The following is a 14,269-nucleotide window of genomic DNA, read 5'->3' as shown; positions in this document are numbered from 1 at the left end:
TGTGGACTTGAATAAAACCAAGCTCTATTACAAACCAACGTTTCTTCAAAAGTAAAAATTACTAGAAGTTAAAAAGTCTGATCAGATAAACTGCAGTGCATATGGCCTACCTTATCAAAAAGGCACAAGTTCTTGAGGAAGTCTTTAACAACTTGGATAATAGGCGGGGCAATCTTTGAAAACTGAAGAAAAGTTAAACTTACACACAACCAAACTCCCGCAGCACGAAACATAAGGAACAAGTTCTTCAGGAAGTATTTAAAAGCTGGGGTAATAGGCGGGGCAATTTTGGAATATGAAAGAAAGTGAAACTTGCGAAGCATTAAACTTTGCTCTTTCTGTGTTCATCACAGTGAATGTCATCATTAGATTTTCTGTGCAGTTTTGATTCGTCTTAAATATAATGGAGAGCAGGTTTGTAGATTTATCATTACATACCCAAGAATTTTACATTTACAGTGTTTAACTCTAAAATAATATGTAATACAGGGCCTGAGGTAAGGGCTTTTAGTGTGGCTGCATTTTTATTAATTAATGCTACAGAACATACAATCTGTAATATACCAAAGGAACTACACTTATTGTACAATAGCTCTTTTGTGTAATACACTGTAAAGTTTTTTGCAGCCTTACATTTTTAAGTACAGTCATTTCAACTTTCAATTACAATAACATTCAATTACATTTCGTTAAGCCATTTAATATCTTTTGAGGTAAAGTAACTCACCACTGGCAAAAACTTAGAATACTACGTTGAAAAATGTTTTAAAAAATCAGATTTGTGAAAATAACAAATTAGGTCATCAGTTTAAGATTAGCCTCAGCTTCTTGTAAAAATCTGACATGCTTATGATACAAACATTTATATAATTGTAAATAAGGTAAAAACCAATTTCACTTCTTGTAATCCTGTTATTTAGGGAAAACATACAGGAGTTACTGTCAGAGTATGTTGTGGACACCTTCAGCTACATTCAGACAGTCAGAGATTTCTGTGACAAAGCAGAAAAATGGACTCTTCGGAGAAAGACAGAGCTGGAGACGATGAGAGACATTGAGGATCAAGCTGACAAAATCAGTCTTAAGTTTGACCATGTTAAGAAGTCAAAGAACAAGGCTAAGGCTTTTGGGCAGTACCTGAAGAGTGGTTTAACTCAAGTCACGGCTGACTCCAGACGTCAGAAACTGGAGAAGAGTCTGAGTGCTGTTCTGAAAGACACATTCGAGGGGTTTGAGAAACTTGAGCACTTCCTTGATGCAGTGGAGAAACTTGCAGTTACCTCGCTGTTTGTCTTCACTCACTTCACTGCAAGTTTCCTACCGAAGGGGGAGAGTCCTGAAAGTGTGCGATCAGTCATAACAGCTGCCAAAATGGCCTCTCCGCTCCTCATCCACTTTAAACGAAATAATGAAACATTCTTTCTTCCAATTCTCAAAAATGTGGATGTCCTTGCTTTTCGGCTAGACAAATACATACAGATTACACAACTGCTTTGTGAGAGAATGGAGAAAAGGTAAGTTTTTTCTGTTAATCATAAATATGAATACTACTCATTTAGAAGAAAAATTATTTGACTGAAATAAGAGATCACTTCAATTTATCCATTAATCAACATTTCTGCATGTATTGTGATAATTAAAAGTCTGTTGAATTTCAACAAAAACAAACATCAGGGGTGACGAAGTCGCCTAACAACAATGGGAAAGACTGAAATAATACAAAGACGCAAGAAAGTTCAGAATCAAATCTGGCTTTTTCAAATATTTTCATGTCTTAAGTGATCATAAATGCATGTAAAAAACATTAATACTGTGTTGAATATGAAAAAAGATTTTAAATTGGAAGTTGGAAGAAATGTTGTCACTAATTCATAAAATAGACAGAAATGATCGTTTCACTTAAACATGTATCTATAAAAACTAAATTTAGAAACACTGAAAAGCGGTCTCTTAATCTTTAGGATTAAGGCTGTGTTAATTATACTGAGTCCCTTTACAGATGGATAAAGGATGATCCTTTGTATAGTCGGAATGTAAAGAGCTCCAAGAAACAAATGCTTAAACATTTGAACCAGTTGAAAAAAATCAGGTGAGACACTATACATAGAGTATATATACTGCTAAAATAAAATGTTTTATTGATTTTATTTAAATATTTAAATTACCTTTCTTCATCTACCCTCGAGCAGAATGGACCAGAATACCAGGTTGATGTTCCTTTTTCAGGAAAATGCTTTAAACTTCATCGGTTTATTCAGTCAGCGTCACTCTGAGATGAAGAAGTTCCTATCAGATCTGGAGGAAAGTGCAGTTCAGCTGGACAGGATGAAGTTTGGGGCAAATATCTCCACTGTAGCTGGTAGTTCAGTGGGTGTAGCAGGGGGAATCTTGTCTATTGTTGGCCTCGCTCTCGCTCCTGTCACTGCAGGAGTGTCTTTGGCTCTCACTTTGACAGGGGTTGGTCTGGGAGTGACCAGTGGTGTCAATAGTTTGGTCACAGGTATCACTGAAACAGCGGTCAACATGCACCATGGTAAAAATGCACAAAACATTTTCCAGAGATACATGGAAGATGTGGAAAAGATTCAATGCCGTTTGGAGAAGGCCAGTGTGGAGCGTGTAAATATCCCTGATATAGTCAGAGCTGGGAGGTTAATTATCCATGCTAGAATAGTGATCATAAGTAATGATTCCCTGGTGGAAAAGCTAAACCACCTGGTGGTTAAAATGCAAAATCGAAAAGGAAAATGGAGTGCCAAGTGGCCTAAAGTGGTCAAAATGGTCACAGCTAGGAAGACGGCGGCACCTCTTGTAGGGGTGGTCAAACGTATTGATGCCCTGGTAGATGCAGCGTCAGCTGTTAAAGTCCTTCAAAGTGAGGAAGTGATTGCAACTGCAACCAAGATAGGGCTACAGGAGGCACAAAATTCTCGTAGTATTCCCAAACTGGCTGCAGACTTGCCTGACATTGGGCAGTTGGCAAAAGGGACACCCCTTGCACTCTCAAAGTCAGCGAGAGCTGGATTTATCACTGCAAATGCCCTGTTTATTGGCTTGGATGTCTTTTTTATTTGTAAAGACAGCATAAGTCTAGCAAAAGGCAGCAAGAGTCAGGGAGCACAGCTCATCCGGTCCAGAGCAGCTCTGTGGAAGTCTGAGCTGGAGGCCTGGAAGAACATTTATGATTCCTTATGCATTGGAAAATTGAGATTTAGGAGGAGCCAAAAATTGTTGGAGCAACCCCTTTTCCCTTAAAAATAGTAATGAGTCTACAGGAATAGGATTTATGTATGTGTACCTTGCATCCTTTATTTGTGTTACCATGACAAAGAACTGTCATCCCAGACTTTACTTTACTTGTACTTTAAGTCTAAGGAATGTTAAGTACAGCTATATAGTGTTTTGATTTACCTGTTGCCAATATACATATAGTTGTAAACATATAAACATTTAAATGCCAAGGCACAGGTTGCTCTGTTCATTTTTTTACTTTGGGCGATAGACCGCTACGACTTTTAAATGAATATAATCAGATATAGTCTAGTGCAGAGATTCTGAATTTTATATGTAATAACAAATTAACTCTTTGTATTGTTGTATATTGGGGTGTCATTCAGAGTTTCCCCAGATGGCTTGTTATTGATGTCAATTAATTAAATAAACTGATTTCAACTTATTGAAATCCTTCAATCACTTTTAATAAATGCAGAGCAATAAATATCCAAATGATATAATTCACGGTCTATAGTCAATGGTCTATGGGTGATGGTGACATAACAGACAGGATTCAAACTTGTGTCAAGCATTAGAAATATATTTGTTTAGGGATTGTGAAAACGATTGTAATATTGATGCCTTTGATTATGAACAGATTATGAACATTGATGATGATGTTAGGTAAACTTCTCTGTTCAGCATCATAGGTGTACACACTTGATAAACCTTTTAAAATCTGGGGATAATGGATGGGACAGACTATAACATTTAACAAAGGGAAAGTTAAACATGGTCTGACTCCCAGAGAACAGAAAGCAAATGTTTTTCATAACATTCTCAGCTCAGCTCAGATTCTTTCTGCTGATATGACAATAGGGGACAAAAGGGACAACCACTTCCTGAATACAATACCTTGCTTTTTGTTTTCACTAAACAACTCCATGTTTATTGCATTTGTACAATTTCATACACATTAAGTCCCTGACAAAAACACTTTAGACCTCAAGTTTAAAGGGATACAATGAAACTTTTGTCATGAATTACTCACCTTACTCAAGTAGTTCCTTGTTCTGTTGAACACAAATAAAGATATTTAGAAGAATGTCAGCAACTGAGATTTCTTGTTTAGTAAAAAACTGTAGTCAAAGTTTCCCCACAACTGTTTCTTTTCCTAAATTCTTCAAAAACAGAACCAAAATAAATAAATAGTATTTTTCTACTGATAGTCAACGATTGCCCATTGCTAAAATACTGCCAAACATATTTTTTTGTGTTAAGAATTTTTAGTTATACTGTACAGTGTCCGAATTGTATCAAGGCTCTTGGAGAAGATGCGGAAACAGAAAGTAAATGATCGGTGGGGCTGTAAAATTGTGGGTGGGCCGGAATAATTTCAATCAATCAAATCAGCTATAAAGTCCAAAATCAACATTATCAAGTCTTAAAAAGGTAGTGTTTAGGATTTAGAGTTTTCCTCGTTCATTCTTGTCTGTGTTTACATTCCACCGCAAGCGCCCGTGAGCGTGGCGTTACAACAGCCTGCCGATCACATCATGGACACTGAGCATAACATCCTGACTCTGTTATTGTTATTCTTGGTGACTTTAATCAGGCAAAACTTACACTCAAGCTGCCAAAATACAGACAACATATCACATGCCCTACCAGAGACACAAATATTTTGGACCATATCTACAACAAAATAAAGAATGCATATCGCTCTATCCCTATAGCAGCTTTAGGACTGTCTGATCACTGCCTGGTTCACCTTATCCCAGCCTACAGGCAGAAACTAAAATCTGCCAAACATATGGTAAGGACTGTTAAAAGACGGACCAACGAAATAGAGCAGGCCTTACAAGCCTGTTTCGAGTGCACCGATTGGAGTGTTTTTGAAGCTGCTACCACCGATCTGGCTCGCTCACAGAGTCTGTAACATCATATCAGTTTCTGTGCGGATTTGTACTTTACTACTAGGACTTCCTCAAAATACAACACTGATAAACCATGGTTCTCAGCAAAACATAGACAGATTCGCCAAGCCAAGGAGCATGCCTATAAAAAAGGGTACAAAGTGTTGTACATGAAGGCTAGGAACACATTGACAAAGGAGATCAGAGTGGCTAAGAGAAACTACTCTTAAAACATTGGAATGTTGGCAATTATTGGGATTAGCATTGGTGATAAGAGCATGGCGGTTGTGCCAGTTACCGGATAGCGATCTTGAGGAATGCGTTTGTGGATAATGCACCTGTAACAATTGTGTAGTGTGAGTCCTGGCTGTACGTTTCCATCGGTCCAGGTAGGAGTTAATCTGCTGCGTTGCTTGGCCTCGTGTTTGAATAATTGGTGACCTCTAATATAATTTTCTAGCTCAGTGGTAGGAGCATTGTATTAACAACGCAAGGTTATGATTTGCCTGTATTTCTTTTGTTTCTTCAATTTGGTTTGTTGTGGATGTATGTGAACGCTCATCTCTGCTGAGGTACTTTGGGGACCATCTTCGTGCGTAGCCTTGGTGTGAGTGCCACCAATAAATTCTGGCAACTTTTACCTACCTGAACCTGTTTCGTGTAAGAGTATTCATTGAAGAGAGAACTCTAACACTAACTTCACACCTCACACCAACTCTGACATTTTCACACAACACATATCACCTTCAGTCTCCCCACCTCCTGCACTTCAGATCAGTGAAGAGGATGTGTGCCGAGTCTTTAGGAAACAAAAGACAAGAAAAGCACCAGGCCCAGATGGCTTCTCCCCAGCCTCTCTTAAAAGCTGTGCTATTCAACTGGCCTTCATCTTCTCACAGATCTTCAACAGATCACTGTAGCTTTGCACAGTTCCTTCCTGTTTCAAGCGCCCAACCATAATCCCCATCCCAAAGGAACCCAAAATCACAGTACTCAATGACTACAGACCCGTTGTTGTCACATCTGTAGTCATGAAAAATATATTTATGGAGTTATTTAAATCAATAAAATTATAAAAGGCAAATACATTAAACACAAATGTAATCCCTGCCACTTGTGACGTTAAATTAGCGTTTTAAAAATCGAGTCAATTGATCTGTGCAAGAAACTGAACGCTATTATCACATCTTCGGGTGAATTCCAATCGCATTCATGTGCCCCATGCAATTATAGGGCAGACCCTTTGTATAGTGCGAGTTCTGGGGGGAGCGGTTTTTCGTAAATATCCCAGATAGCACAATCCATCCGGCTTACATCTATTTGACGTCTGCATATAAATCTTCAAGACATCTGCAATACATAGTTTTCACTTCTGCAATACGTCTCGGAGACATCTGAACGTCTATAATACGTCTGCAAAAGATTTGGAGATATAAAAGATCTTCTAAAGTCTTAGAAAGAGCAGCTCTACATCCATTCTAAATCATAAACATCTTACAGACATCTTCTACATGGATATATGACGTCTGACAGCAGAGATCTCAGAGACGTATTGCAGATGAGCAAACTCATGAAGATGTAAATGCAGACGTCAAATAGACGTAAGCCAGATGTATATGTGCTATCAGGGATAGCCGTACATATTGAATGCAGTAATAAAAACAACACCGTTTCCCCCTTTTCTGAGATAGTCGTTCACGTGGTGTACCCTTCCTACAGTTAGCCTACTTTCAAGGCCACAAAACGTGTTTTGGAACGCGACCTTTTGTGTGCGCAAATCGATTGCCTGTGCAATGCATTGCTGATTATAACGTTGTAAATAACATTACGTTTCTTATAAGACGTAAATCATTATGAGCCGCAGGAATTACTTTCGTATTGAATGTAGCAGCGTTTTGGACTTTTAAAGATGTGGTGTCTCAGGAGGACGTGAATGGAAGCACACCGTTATGATGTCTCCCCCTTATATAAAATGTTAAGGTGGGCCAGGTAAAGATGATTGACGGGCCGCCAGTTGAATAGCCCTAAGTTACCCCAGTTCACACTGCATGCGTGAGCAGAGCTTTTTATTTTTATTTTTTTAATAATGCTTTATTGAACCTTATGTTTTTAAATACAGTTTTATCTCTTGTAGAAAAACTATAAAAATAGGTTTGCTATTAGAAAATTTACATTTATTTATATAAAATTTACACAGAGAAAGAAATAGGTTGATTGTAAAACAAGCATTTTGGTCACCTTCAAAAAATCCAAAAATAACAGTTTTGGGGTTCATAACAAAGCCCTTCAAAATAGTATTTGAAATAAACAAACCAACACGTTTCCAAAGTAGCTCAATACAGTTGCACGACCAAAACAAGTGAAGAAGAGATTCAGTGTCATTCTGACAAAAAGATGCATTTGGTGTCAAAGTCAGATCCAAATTTTTTCTTTAGAAAAGTTTTGGAAGGGTAAATGTTATGGAGTATTTTAAAGGATATTTCTTTGACTTTATTAGAAAGACGATATTTTTGTTGCATGGACCATATCCTTTTCCAGTTTAGATTATCAAAAAGGCTGTTCCAGTATGAAACAGCAGAACGGGCACAGGCAATGCTCTCAATAAGTAAAGCTCTAAGATTTCTTCCTTTTTTACTAGTAAAACATAATTTACCAGAAGGTGTATCGCTAGGCTCAGGTTAAGAGACTTCAGAAAATAAAGAACAGTTTCTAAAAAGCATGCATATGCCAGATGGAATAGCATCCATAACAATGGCAAACTCCTTATGAATAATACACAAAAAACACAACAGGCCGTCAACGTAACTACATCATCACTGCACCTACAGACTCGCGAGGGTATTCACACAGGAAGCTTTTGTACAGCGTGGCCGCAGCAATGTGGCTCAAATGTGCAAGGTGAGCAAACCAACCATACAGCATGCATTTGTTCTCTAAGTTTAAACATTTGTAAACGTGATAAACTTAAACTTATGTTAGAAAGTGTGCAACACCCACGTAAATTGTAAACAATAAACAGCCCAATTCATGTTGTTTCAGTCATACTTCAAAATAGGATAGACCTAGACTACCTGAATACAGACTACAGAAATATTTAAAAACAAATGAAGTGGTACATGAAATATAAATGTGTGCTTGTTTTTACCATCTTGCAAAAAACACAACAGGCTTGCTTATTCTGTGCATTTTCAGGACCTTTATTGTGCAACAATTAATTTTGTCCATCTAAAACTGTACTGTCACTTTAACTGAGCTTAAGCAGTGCAGCACAAATAGACTCGGCGCTGAAACCATCGCATCAGTGCTGATCACGCGACGCCCCGCTTGACGCGCTGCTCCTGCTCCCGGTATGAAAGGACTCATTTGATAACATGCTCACGCATGCAGTGTTAACTGGGGTAAAGCCGAAAACAACATCTGGAGTGATGGGTGGGGCAAACTCTAAAGGAAGAAAGCGAAACTAAACTCCCGGAGAACAAAACAGCAAACATATAGTCCGTTCAACTCAACAAATGTGATTGTTGGATACCGTCTGTAGATTTAAATCTACTTAAATATTATGGACACCAGGTGGGTAAGGCTACGTACATAAGATTTTTTCCTCGAGGAGGAACAACTAACAAAAATGCATTTAGAGACGCAACGCAACATCGTTAAACTATAAAAGTGCGTTTTACGATAACTATATACATTTTTGAAATGTATAATTCTATTTTAGACAAAGTGTTAATTGAGTTTTTTGTAGATTGAGGAATTAAACATCGGTTTGTACAGATAAGACATCATCAGATAGGCCTATGGCACAACCCAAGATCTAGAAAAACAAGTTATAGCAAACTGCGTGATAAGATTCAAAACAGGACTTTAGATTCAAAATCCTGATGTTTTAGACCACAACCATGTGGCAGAATATTTGTTAGGCTACTAACTTTCTCGTATCTTTTCATTTGACTCCCATTGCACAGGGAAAAACTACAGGAGTTACTGTCAGTGTATGTTGTGGACACCCTCACTTACATTCAAACGGTCAGAGACTTTTGTGACAAAGCAGAAAAATGGACCCTTCAGAGAGAGAACGAGCTCGAGACGATGAGAGACATCGAGGATCAAGCTAACAAAATCAGTCTTAAGTTTGACCATGTTAAGAATTCCGAAAACAAAGGCAAGGCATTTGGAGAGTACCTATGGAGCGGTTTAACGCAGGTCACAGCTGACTCCAGACGTCAGGAACTAGAGAAGAGTCTGAGTGTTGTCCTGAAAGACACGTTTGAGGGGTTTGAGAAACTTGACCACTTCCTGGATGCAGTGGAGAAACTAGCAGTTACTTCACTCTTTGTGTTCACTTCACAAAGTTTCCTACCGAAGGGGGAGAGTGCTGCGAGTGTGCGATCGATCATCACAGCTGCAAGAATGGCCTCTCCGCTCCTCATCCACTTTAAACGAAATAATGAAACATTCTTTCTTCCAATTCTCAATAATGTGGATGTCCTGGCCTTCCAGCTAGACAAATATATACGCATTACACAACAGCTGTGTGAAAGAATGGAGAAAAAGTTAGTTTTGATGAGGATTTTTAATCTAATTTTGTATAACTTGATAATATTGTGCAAACACTAAACACAAGAAAATTGATACATCAACGTCTCTGAAATATAATTTTGTAAACCGATTTTCCATTTTTTTATTACCTTTTTTTACAGATCTAAGAGTGTATTGTGGTCTGGAGACATGTATGAGTAAGTTTTATAATAAGGATTAAATGTTCATGTCTGAAATTATGAAACCACAATGAGCCTGTTAAATACCAACATGAAATGTACATGATCTTTGGTAGCCTATACTGTATATATCTTTTTACAGATGGATGACGGGTGAGCCTTTAATAAAATTCAGTTTGAACATGAGTGACACCTCCATGCAAAAATTGCTTGATCATTTAAAGCAGTTAGGCATACTAAGGTAAAACAATGTTAGACCTGCATTCTAAGCTTTATTATACATGACTGTAAACTCATCTTATTTTTTTCTTTCCTTGTCCAGAATGGACCGTCACACCAAACTGGCTTTCCTTTTTCAAGAGAATACTTTAAATTTCATTGGTTTGTTCAGTCAGCGTCGCTCTCGGATGGAGCAGTTCCTATCAGATCTGGAGGAAAGTGCAGTTCAGCTGGACAGGATGAAGTTTGGGGCAAATATCTCCACTGTAGCTGGTAGTTCAGTGGGTGTAGCAGGGGGAATCTTGTCTATTGTTGGCCTCGCTCTTGCTCCTGTCACTGCAGGAGTGTCTTTGGCTCTCACTTTGACAGGGGTTGGTCTGGGAGTGACAAGTGGTGTAAATAGTTTGGTCACAGGTATCACTGAAACAGCGGTCAACATGCACCATGGTAAAAATGCACAAAGCATTTTCCAGAGATACATGGACGATGTGGAAAAGATTCAAGGCCGTATGGAAAAGGCCAGTGCGGTGGATAGTGTAGAGGGGCCTGACGTGGTCGATATCGTTAGTGCTGGGAAGCTGATAACCAAGATAGGGCTACAGGAGGCACAAAGTGCTCGTAGTATTCCCAAACTGGCTGCAGACTTGCCTGACATTGGGCAGTTGGCAAAAGGGACACCCCTTGCACTCTCAAAGTCAGCGAGAGCTGGATTAATCACTGCAAATGCCCTGTTTATTGGCTTGGATGTCCTTTTTATTTGTAAAGACAGCATAAGTCTAGCAAAAGGGAGCAAGAGTGAAGCCTCTGAGCTCATCCGCTCCAGAGCAAGTGTGTGGAAATCTGAGCTGGAGGCCTGGGAAAATATTTATGATTCCTTATGCATAGGAGTATGGAAATTTATGAAAAGCCAGAAAGTGTTGGAGGAACCGTTTCTTCCTTAGATATAATAATGAATTTGCAAGACGTGGATTTTACTCACATTTTAATTCACGTAAACATGTTGAACATTGAATTACTGATGGAGATTAAATCTTTGTACATCCTGTAAATATGATTAAAAATATGGAATACCAGTTGTGATTGTCATGGGGTAAAGTCATATGATTGATAATCAAGTATTTTTACATATTTCAACGTGAATGAGCCTGCTGTTTTGTGGTTTTCATTTTGTTGTTTGCTTTAAGGGTGGTGTGAAACGTTCAAATGTTTCAGTTAAATATTTACAGAACGGATGCCAGATGATAAATATTCAGAACAGTGGAAAAATAGCAAGGGTTATATTTTACAGAAACACAATGTTTCAGAAGGCACTTTATTTGTACTATAATGAAAAACGGCACAGAACACTGTAAATACTTAATTACTCTTAACACCAAAAAACGTGTAGAAGAGAAAAGCAGAAAGTTGCAGACGTCATACTGTATACACACTTCAATCAGTGGTAAACCAAAAGTTATGATTTTCGATATGTTTTGTTAATAATCAGTTGCACATAACATGCAACACATTACAATAATTGATTTTGACTGACCTGTAACTAGATAAACATCCCCCAAAAAATGTTCTTATGAAATTCATCACATAAATAAAGTGCATAAACAAATATTGGTTTGGTTGTTTTTTTGTGGATTTGTGATCCAGTGCTTCTGATATTTAATTACGTAAAGCACCAGCATAGATGACATACACATACAATTTAATTGCGTGACAGAATATAATGCACTCTGCATCATGATCCGATAGTACAGGAGAGAAATGGTGCCGTCTTGATGCTTTTTTGGGGTGTAACGTGTCAATCTAATTTTATCCTGTTGTCCTTGCTTTTTCCTCTCCTATTTTTCAAACATATTTAATTGTTTCTCTCTTCGTCCTCTCTCCTCATCTCTCTCTCCCTCTTTTTCCTGTGCCCATTTAAGAATCTCCTCACTGGAGAGCACAATATCTCCATTATCAGAAACTATTTTTTTTATTTTAGTCAGAAGGTTAGCAACCTGGTTTAATCCTCCTTGAGGTGTGCTGTACAGAGCATGGAAACGGCCTCCACATTGCTCAACCAGCCTGTGGAGTTCCTCATTCTCTTCCACTTCCTGTCTCAAGGTGGAACCCCGCAACTGCTTTCTATCTAGGATGGTGAAGAGCACCAAACTATAATTCCAGGCTTCTGGGCCAAATAGTTGTAAATGCTCTTCGATGGCACAACGTTCACTCTTGGAGAACGAGAATGACAGTGGCACAACCAACAGCAGGGCATGGGCACCAGGATGGCACAGGCTCATACTTCTAATAATCTCCTTTTTAAGAGTCCATGTTGATGCAGAGGTGCCACGGACGTTGAACCATTCCCAGCCTGGTTTGTCAACCACCAGTAGCTGCATCCCTTGTCCCAGACCCTGACGAGAGACACTCGCTTTGGTTTTAACACCAACCTCATCGAATGCTTTTTTGCCGAGAATGGCATTGCCAGCGGCACTTTTTCCAGCTTCTCTCACCCCAATCATGACCAACTTCAGTGTAGGCCAGTCAGAGAAATTAAGGCCCTGTTCTGTTGGTATAAAATAAACACAGAAACATAACTCACTAACTTAAGTAACATCACTGAAAACAGTGTATGTGAAATTTTCAATCCTATTCCACCTCCCAAGTGAACAGTTTAATTTACCATATGCGTTACATGAGTGTATTTTGGTCTAAGCTGTTTGCAATAAAGACAGCCATAAAATGTTATGTTCCTCGCTATTAAATTCATAGGTCACTTGATAATAATGTTATATAATAGGAAAACACTACATTGGATTAGCTCTGTTGAGATTCATTTCTTCACTCAATTTTAAAATCACTTTATCATTTTGAAGTTATAGATCTTTTAATAGTAGAATAGTAGGATATGTTACAAACAGGCTTACCAGTGTCCCAATATCAAAACAGATAATCATTGCAATTTTGCCTTATTTCTCTTAGCAACTGACACAGCTGATCAAATCTAAAAGTCATTCATGATCAAGTCATTCATGTTTTTTCTCTACAATCATTTTACAACAGCCAGAGTTAAATAATGATTACAGTGGGGCATATTTGGAAGGCATATACTAACCATGAGAGTGTGATCCTCCTGTTGCATCCATGTTCTGGAAGTCTGAACCCTGTTTTGCTGCTCTACTCACAAATCTACTCACATTATTATGTTATGTGAAGATCTCCTGTTTGGTTCTGTTTCCTGTGTCGAGTTGTCCTGTTGTCAGAAATCATGTATCAATTTTGATAATTTTTACAGCATAGTTTTATTGCTACAGTACATATCCAAAGTGCAAACTATACAAAGATCAAGCTTGTTGCTCATTGAGTCAAGTCAAGTCAACTTTTAATTATATAGCGCTTTTAACAATTTTCACTGTTACAAAGCAGCTGCACATGAAACATGTTGACTATAAGCAAAACAATAAAAGCTATACAAGTAAAAAAAAAAAAGGTGAAAACACAGAAGACAGACACCGACTCAAACACACCCACATACAAAACACTCCACACACACAATATGCAAACGTACTAACACACAGACACAAATGCGCACGGATGCGTAGACACACACACAGACACGCACGCACAGTGGTTATCACTGAGAAGAAGAGCGAAACAAAGGTCAAATATTAAACAGACTATAAATTACTATATGTAATATTCATGAAGTAAAACTTTCAAATTCTAAAGCAGCTCCCCGTCTTTCATAAAGCTGTTAATATGATTAAAGATTAATTTTTTCAATTGTAACTTTATTGTTATTTGTATTGTAAGTAATTTATTTATAATATAAATTATAAATATAATATAATATATTTCTAATGCATATTATGTAATATTATAAATCACTTTGGATAAAAGCGTCTGCTAAATGACTAAATCTCCATTCAAATGACATAGATACCAGTTGACCGGCCTAATGCTTCCTTGTTAATTATAGCAGGCAACCATTCAATATGCTAAATAAACCCTAATAAGGTGTTGCTGGAATAATTTATATAAAATGTAATTATAAGTGTATTGAAGACAACCCCTTAATTTTAACACCCGATGGCGCTATTTCCAAATGTATAAAAGTCTAAAGGTGATCTTCAATCAGGTGTATCCGCAGTACACAAAAGCTCCATAATGGAAAACCTCAGTGAGTTTCAATGCAATAAAGGTTAAAATTTTGCAATAGGTGGAAGC

At 37.9% G+C, this 14,269-nt stretch overlaps 3 protein-coding genes across 3 annotated transcripts; 2 read left to right on the top strand and 1 right to left on the bottom strand.

Annotated features, from left to right (window-relative positions):
- Nucleotides 1-186: 186 nt before the first annotated feature.
- LOC306894332 (uncharacterized protein) lies at nt 187-4,324 on the top strand. Its single transcript, XM_079456795.1, has 4 exons — nt 187-414; nt 921-1,514; nt 2,000-2,089; nt 2,190-4,324. Exons 1-4 carry the CDS (start codon nt 404-406, stop codon nt 3,253-3,255), a joined length of 1,761 nt encoding a protein of 586 aa, XP_079312921.1. The 5' UTR covers nt 187-403; the 3' UTR covers nt 3,256-4,324.
- A 4,062-nt stretch (nt 4,325-8,386) lies between these two features.
- apol (apolipoprotein L) lies at nt 8,387-11,666 on the top strand. Its single transcript, XM_079456793.1, has 5 exons — nt 8,387-8,699; nt 9,095-9,682; nt 9,830-9,865; nt 9,990-10,088; nt 10,170-11,666. The coding sequence occupies exons 1-5, from the start codon at nt 8,689-8,691 to the stop codon at nt 11,005-11,007; spliced, it is 1,572 nt and encodes a 523-aa protein (XP_079312919.1). The 5' UTR covers nt 8,387-8,688; the 3' UTR covers nt 11,008-11,666.
- On the bottom strand, nt 9,790-13,662 carry LOC306894331 (GTPase IMAP family member 4). The gene is made up of 2 exons (XM_079456794.1): nt 13,158-13,662; nt 9,790-12,608 (listed from the first exon to the last, which is right to left on the bottom strand). The coding sequence occupies exons 1-2, from the start codon at nt 13,186-13,188 to the stop codon at nt 11,899-11,901; spliced, it is 741 nt and encodes a 246-aa protein (XP_079312920.1). The 5' UTR covers nt 13,189-13,662; the 3' UTR covers nt 9,790-11,898.
- Nucleotides 13,663-14,269: the final 607 nt, after the last annotated feature.

Source organism: Barbatula barbatula (assembly GCF_947034865.1).
Source record: "Barbatula barbatula genome assembly, chromosome: 5".
Classification (NCBI taxonomy): domain Eukaryota; kingdom Metazoa; phylum Chordata; class Actinopteri; order Cypriniformes; family Nemacheilidae; genus Barbatula; species Barbatula barbatula.
Note: the sequence above shows the minus strand (reverse complement) of the source record. Positions and strands in the feature narration are given on the sequence as shown.

What these genes read in the sequence shown, in the direction of transcription:
- LOC306894332 (XM_079456795.1), top strand. An exon ending in TGTGAGAGAATGGAGAAAAG is followed by an intron (nt 1,515 to 1,999) that starts GTAAGTTTTTTC and finishes GTCCCTTTACAG; the next exon opens with ATGGATAAAGGATGATCCTT. An exon ending in AACCAGTTGAAAAAAATCAG is followed by an intron (nt 2,090 to 2,189) that starts GTGAGACACTAT and finishes ACCCTCGAGCAG; the next exon opens with AATGGACCAGAATACCAGGT.
- apol (XM_079456793.1), top strand. An exon ending in TGTGAAAGAATGGAGAAAAA is followed by an intron (nt 9,683 to 9,829) that starts GTTAGTTTTGAT and finishes CTTTTTTTACAG; the next exon opens with ATCTAAGAGTGTATTGTGGT. An exon ending in AAGCAGTTAGGCATACTAAG is followed by an intron (nt 10,089 to 10,169) that starts GTAAAACAATGT and finishes TTCCTTGTCCAG; the next exon opens with AATGGACCGTCACACCAAAC.
- LOC306894331 (XM_079456794.1), bottom strand. Translation starts at nt 13,188, where the DNA reads ATGGATGCAACAGGAGGATCACACTCTCATG. An exon ending in AGGAGGATCACACTCTCATG is followed by an intron (nt 12,609 to 13,157) that starts GTTAGTATATGC and finishes TTATACCAACAG; the next exon opens with AACAGGGCCTTAATTTCTCT.